The sequence below is a fragment of the Athene cunicularia genome (assembly GCF_003259725.1).
Source record: "Athene cunicularia isolate RWA chromosome 20 unlocalized genomic scaffold, athCun1 chr20_part2, whole genome shotgun sequence".
NCBI lineage: Eukaryota > Metazoa > Chordata > Aves > Strigiformes > Strigidae > Athene > Athene cunicularia.
The window spans coordinates 542476-548956 of record NW_020799126.1 but is presented as its reverse complement, the minus strand read 5'-3'; the positions used below and the strand labels follow the sequence as shown (position 1 = coordinate 548956).

Genomic DNA, 6481 nt, shown 5'->3' with positions numbered 1-6481 from the left:
CGCTGGGGCTCATCAGCCTCGTGCCCCCAGTACCCAACTGGATCAGTGCCCTCGCCCAGCCCCGACGCCCAGGTGATGGGCTCGTATCCCCCCCAACCCCCTACCCCGCAGCAGCCGCCCTCAGCCCGGGGCTCCCCCGGGGGAGCAGAGCCCCAGCGCCGGGTCCCGGGGTCCCGCTGCCAAGGGAGGGGGAAGCGCTGGGCAGGCGGGGGCACAGGACAACGCTCCTGCTGCACAACGCCCTCCCCTCTCCTGTCTCTGGGAGTGCAGGTTTCCTACCTCCCGTCACCAGAGAGCCTCATCAATCATGTTCCCTCTAATTAACTTCTAATTTACCTCTTTAGTCAAATCTGTTTACAATCGGAGACAAGAAAACACGACCCAGCGAGAGGTGTGGTGAAGACTGGTCTCTCCCTGCACGCTCCGCTGCCTCCGTGCCGCAGCCCTGCCTGTGCCTGCCGCGCGGGCAGAGCACGGGCAGCGGCGGGGGCATCACCCCGTGTCCTGCCCAAAGCCCAGCGGGCGCTCCCTCCCCCACTCCCAAACCCCACAGTTATCCCAAGAGCCAACAGGGTCAACAAAATCAGAAGGGGTTAAACCAGGGAGCAATCCCCACCGACCACGCTGCGTTAAAACCTGTTATTAGCTCAACCCTTTAATCCTCCCCCAATTACAGTAACGACGTTCTCCACAGCTGCCGAGGCTCGTGGTGCCCATCCTCGTACCTCCAAGGTTTTTCTGTGCTGCTCAACATTACGGCAAAAATGAGCTGGCCTGCAGCAGCACATTAAGCTGAATAATTATCTTAATTAATAACAGCGGGCCCAGGTGGGCATCCAGCCCATCCCACAGACCCAGGCAGGGCTCTGGCACATCCCAGCAGCAGGGCTCGTGCTCGGGGCCCAGCGGGTGCCAAAGGCTCCCCCGGCCGCGGGAGAGGGACGAAGCGATTCCCTGCCCCGGGCACCGCCCCGACAAAATGTGCTTTGGGGAGCCCAGCTCAGCTCCCGCCGGCCCAGACCGAGATCCTGATTTATTGGCCATCACCCTCCTCCAACGCACCTCCCTCCCCTCGCCAAATTTCATGATTTATCTGCTGCACGTGCTCACGGAGCGGGGATTTATGCAGGCAGGAGCGGCAGCGCAGGCCCAGGGGCCAGCCCGGGGTAGGCAGGGGTGGGGGGCTCTGGCCACCCCTCTGTGCTGGGTGCTGGAGAGCAGGACCCCAGCGCAGCACCGCGGGTCACCCACACCCATCATCAGGCCCTGGGGACACCAACGGGGGGGTTGTGCTTCACCAGGGTTTTGTGGAAGATCCCGGGTTTCACCTGTGCCAGGCAGGGCCGGGGGCCGTTTCCAGGCCTCCAGTACGCTGGGACGACCTGGGAGGGGGCCCTGACTTGTGTGCAGGGGGGTTCCTCCCTCCCGAGCGAGTCTGGGACTCGGGAGAACAGTTCATCACTGAGCAGCCGACCCTGCCAGGCGCAGGCAGCACCAGCCCCCAGGACAACGCTGAGCCCGTCCCCGGCACCAGCCCCCCCCATTCCAGCTGGGAAAGTTGTGACCCTTCTCCTGAGCTGGGACAGCACCAAGCACTGGCACCCGGAGTGACACTGGGACCCCTCTCTGCTGTGCTGGGAGTCCAGCGAACCCCCAGGGCACCCCACGGCACCCCCGGGCACCCCACTTTCGGTTCCTTCACCCCGTCCGTCAGCACGAATACTCGCAGCACACGTTCACTGGCACAACCCACAGTGGCAGCGACTGACGCTGAGCAAATGCAAAACCCCAGGAGAGAACAACCCTGGAAGAACCCGGGGAGAGTCGCTGGAGCTCGGGCTCGGTCGTGTCCCCGCGGACGGGCTCTGCCAGCAGCTCTCAGCCGGCAGAGCTGCAGCTCCCCACGAAGTCGCAGGGCACACACCACGTTAAATCACCGCCGCTTCAGCACCGATTCTTTCAGCCAACTACCCAGAGACTTAAAGGATTTGGTGAAGTGCTTTGAAGAGCCAACAAATTACAAAAGGAAAAAAAAACAATCAGAGAAAAGCTGCCTTATACAAGAGGAACATTCATTAGGAGCAGGCTGAGCTCCCACCAGCAGCGCCGCGGCCGGTCGCTCGAGCTGAACGATTCCCAGCCCAGTGTCCGCGTTCAGGCACCGAGCTCAGGACGGAAGCGGTAAAAGGAGAGAGAGTGACCTCCCGAAAGCAAAACTCCAGCTGAAGCAGCAACACGGGCGAGGGGTTCCCGCTCCCACCCGTCACCCGGGAGGTTTCTGCCCCTCTGAGGGAGCAGCGATCCCGCACACGGGGCCAACAGCGAAAGGTTAGAGAAGGTGCGGTGCCATGTCAAACTTACCTTGCACTCACGCAGTTTCTAGCACTATTTCAAGACCTTCCCTGCTCTTTTTCCCCTCCCGAAGCGTGGCCCCGACTTCCCAGTCGAAGCCGTTTCTCGCCCATTAAGTCTCTCCCCAAGGGAAGGGGGGTTCTGCCCCAAACCCCCTCCTAAACAGCAGCTCATCTTCCAGGGGCAACACCATGACCAGCCTCGCCTGTGGGGCGGAAAGGGAACGATCCCCAGACTCAAGTGAAGTAAAAGCTAAACGCTTCTGAAAGACGCAGAACACCTTTAAGGAAGCGGCTTGAAAACAGAAGAAAGAAATTAGGAATTCAAACGAGTTCTGCACCAAAAATGTGGTTTTGCAGCTTTTTGTGGCTGCTGAAACCACGACGTCCATGCTGATCCCCTGAACAACAGCGTTTGATAGCACCCAGGCCAGCAGTGCCTACACCGTCATGACTGAAGGAAGCCTTTAAGCTTCCCTGACAATGCATTTTTCTTGGAGATAAAAAATGAATGCTGCCAGCATGCAAATCTCTCTAAATTAGGCAAGGCCCAGCTTGCTGGAGCTGTGATGTTTGGCGATGACAGTCATTAACTTTAGCAGAAGAAAAGAGGATGCGAGGAAATATTCTCAGCTACTTTTTGTCCCAGTTGGGAGTCGCCGCCCGGCACAGCGCGGGCCTGGCCCGCTGACATCGGGAACTAACTGCGAGCACGGGAGCGGTACAGAAGCGGGAGCTGCGGGGCTGTTCCACTGCCCGGCCGGGCGGAGGCAAACCCTGGGCCCCCCGCAGCCCCCCCAGCTCCCCGCGGGCGGGGCTGTCCCGCACCACGGCCCAGGCACTGCTGTGACCCGAAGCCAGAGCCCCGCTCGGGAATCGGGACCCCGATGTCCCGCAGAACGAGCACAGCCGAGGCCTCGCTCGAGAGGAAGTCAGGGGGATTTGGGCATTTGCCTGCTTCCTCGCCTTCCCGCCCAGGTTTGAGCACAGCTGGGAGGGCTGAGGGCTGGCTGGCCCCGGCCAGAACCTGCCCCTCACCCCGACCCACCTTCGGGAAGGTTCAGCAGGACCAGCTGACGTGGCTGATCACGCTCACCCTCTGCCACGGAGGAACGGCTGCGCTGGACACAGCGACGCCTCAGCCTCCCCAGTTTACGTCAGTACAGTGGATTTATGTTTTCATTAATGTATCAGGCTGGAATAACTTGAAAAACAATCTCTTGAGCTTCCAGGGCTCCTCTTTACCCTCCCTCTAACGCACAGACTGGTGTCTTGTTTCACACCCATCACTGCAGCTTGATGGGGGGGTAGGAAAAAAAGAAAAAGAAAAAAGGAAAAATCTTGAGCTGCCCTACTGCTTGGTATGTGGCTGCAATCCCACTCACAGCAGACTACTTCAATAAGAAACAAGGAATTAAAAAAAAAAAGCAAACTATCTTTAATATCTCCAAAACCCCGTTTAGAAGCAGTTTCACAGAAACATCACTTTCATCGTGCGATCAAGGCCGGAGGGCAGCAGGAGGAGGGAGAACCAGGCGCTGCGTCCTCGTGGGCAGACAGGGAATCTGGCCCCGGAGTCCTCAGAAATTCTCCAGCAGATCCAGGATCCGCTTCTGCTCGCTCTCCCGAAACTCCTGGTTCTTCCCATCCCCGATGTTCTCCGCGTACTCTGCGGGGGGAAGCAGACAGACAACAGGCTTTGAGCGAGACACTAATGAACGCAGGGCAACTCCTCTTGCAGATACTGCCGCAGAATCTAATCCGCGTCCACTGCAAACAACTAACGGGAATTTATGCAGGAGCAGTGATGGCTTTTCTCCCCACCCCCAGGGTTAAAGCTTTGCATAATAAACATCTACTGCCCCCTCATTAGCAGCTGCTGTAGCAAACAGCCCGGAGCAGAACACCGCTCCTCACAGCCCCGGTACCACCGGTACCACCGGTACCACGGTACCACGCTCCTCCCTTAGCGCGGCGGAGCAGCCACGACACTCAGAGCAGTCCTGGGCAACGCGGGCTTCTGGGGTCGCTGTTAACGCTGAGCGTGGGCAGGAAGTCAGGCAGGGGCTGATACACAGCGGGCAAACATGCCCAGCCCTGGCTTTAAGCTGCCTGTTGGATTTTTGTCAAGTAGAGACCAATACCTCAGTCTACAAGTGCTTCTGACCCACGCAGAAGAAAACACACCAGATTTAACTACAAAAGCAACTCCTTGTCTTCGGGACCCTGAGCAAGGTCTGGCCCATCCACGCACACGGCCAGACACCGTGGAACCAGAAACTCCCTCTGCAGCTCTCCCTCCTGACACTCCCCTACAGCTGGCAGCTCTCCTTCCCGTCCCAGCTCCCTCCTTCCTGCCACCAGAACCTGCAGATTCAAAGATGGTTTAAAAAGAAAAAATGAAAAGCAGGATTTGAGCTGCGAAAGCAAGGAGCTGAACAAATCTTAGTAAATCAGGAGCAGACTGCCTGGTTAGACAGTGTTTTCCAGCCTCCGCCTTCTCGCATTCTTCCCCTTCTTCCTAAACAAACAGAACAGCTTGTATTCAGCATCTGAATGGCAAGTTGCTGTAGAAAGTTTGCTTTAATATTTATACGTTCAGCACTGCTACATGCTTCTGAGCTCCATCAAAGCCTTTATTATAAGAGCACTGAAAAGAGTGAGGACAGGGAGAAGTTAGCTGATGTGGGAGTCTTCCCTCCTGCATGCACTCTCTCTCCACATACAAGAAGCAGCATTCCTTGCCAGGGCCTCCGGGAGAAATCCTTTTAATATTTATAAAGTGCTACAGTACCTGTAACGAGAGCAGGCGGGTAATGCTGAGGTTCGCTGCAAGCGAACCCGACCTCCTCGCTGTCCTGGAGAGGGGGGCCAGCACAGGGCGCTCTCCCCTCGGATGAAGCTGCCATCCACCGCCCTCCCGGAAGGCAGCAGCGAGGTAAGGGATGTGCTGTGCTCCCTGCCGCTGGCTGGCTGCCCCGGGACAAGGCCCCGGCAGCGGTTTGCTCCTCAGCAAGGGGCTGCGCCACCGGCCCTCGCAGGGCTCCTGTTCCAGCCGCACGTGCCCGGGGACTCACTCTCAAGGATGAAACGTTCCTTATCTCTGTTAGCACCAGGTTTTCCACCTACCATTTAATTTTGTGTGTGCCGTCAGTTCTGCTCAGGGTGAGCAGCTGCAAGATGGGGGAATCCAGTGGCCGCTTCCAGGCGGTGACACCACAGAGACCCCGGTGGCACCGTGGCCACTGCGATCGGAGCCTGGCGTGTGCGTGGCTGTCCCTGGATGCCGATCTGCCGGGCGGCAGAGACGAGCCTGCGGAGCTGGAGGTCACAGAGAAGCTCCGAAGAGCTGGATGAGAGGTCGGAAGGGTCGGGGGGGCCCGGCTGCAGCAGTGGCACCTCCCGGGGGTTGCCCTGACCGGGGCCCCAGGAGGACCCAAACCCTGTGGGGCAGCTGAGAGGATCCACTCGCCACGGCCGGAGCACAGGGACCATCCCCGGGGACACGGCCCCGGCCCGGCACCCCCCAGGGACACCAGAACCAAACCGAGAGGGGTCAGTCCTCCGGCTGGCACCCGAGCGCCGCTCGCCTGCGCCCCGACGCAACCAACACCCCGAGTTTTCTCTGGCTGGTGGAGCTGCCCAGAAACAGCTCCTTCTGCTCAAGGCACCCAAGGAAGAGAACCAAACCCAAAACCCGCCGCCACTGAAGGGCTGAGGGTCGCCTCATCTGCTATTTTGAAATTCCCCTTTCCAAGGGTTTGCCGGGGGCACCCCGAGGCTCAGCACCCCCAGCTCTGAGGCACAGCAGCAGGTTTGCTCCCTGGTCCCTGGTGCCTGCGTCCGCTCTCGGCCCCGGGGTGGCCGGTCCCGCATCCCCACGAGCTGCGGGGCCGGGCCCGGAGCTCTCCTGGGGCCCATGAGCCAACGCTCGAAGCCGCGGCTGCCCGGGAGGGTGGATTGGGTTGTTCATCTCTCTGACGGGCGGAATAAACACCCTCCACATTGATACCGAGCTCATTTCTGATACTTGTTTAGAGACTTGACAATCCCCGTATAAAAGGATTTCCTTCCACAGCTGAAGTTTGACATTCCTGCATTATTAGATTATTTGCAAAGGTCTGCGTGCG

At 59.0% G+C, this 6481-nt stretch overlaps 1 protein-coding gene across 1 annotated transcript in view; it reads right to left on the bottom strand.

Moving 5' to 3' along the window:
- Window positions 1-3931: 3931 nt before the first annotated feature.
- Window positions 3932-6481, bottom strand: part of CTNNBL1 (catenin beta like 1) — a 48929-nt gene continuing 46379 nt past the window's right edge. Inside the window, exon 20 of the mRNA XM_026862356.1 lies at window positions 3932-4020. Within this exon, the coding sequence (XP_026718157.1) occupies window positions 3932-4020 (89 nt within the window). The remainder of the gene's footprint in view (window positions 4021-6481) is intronic.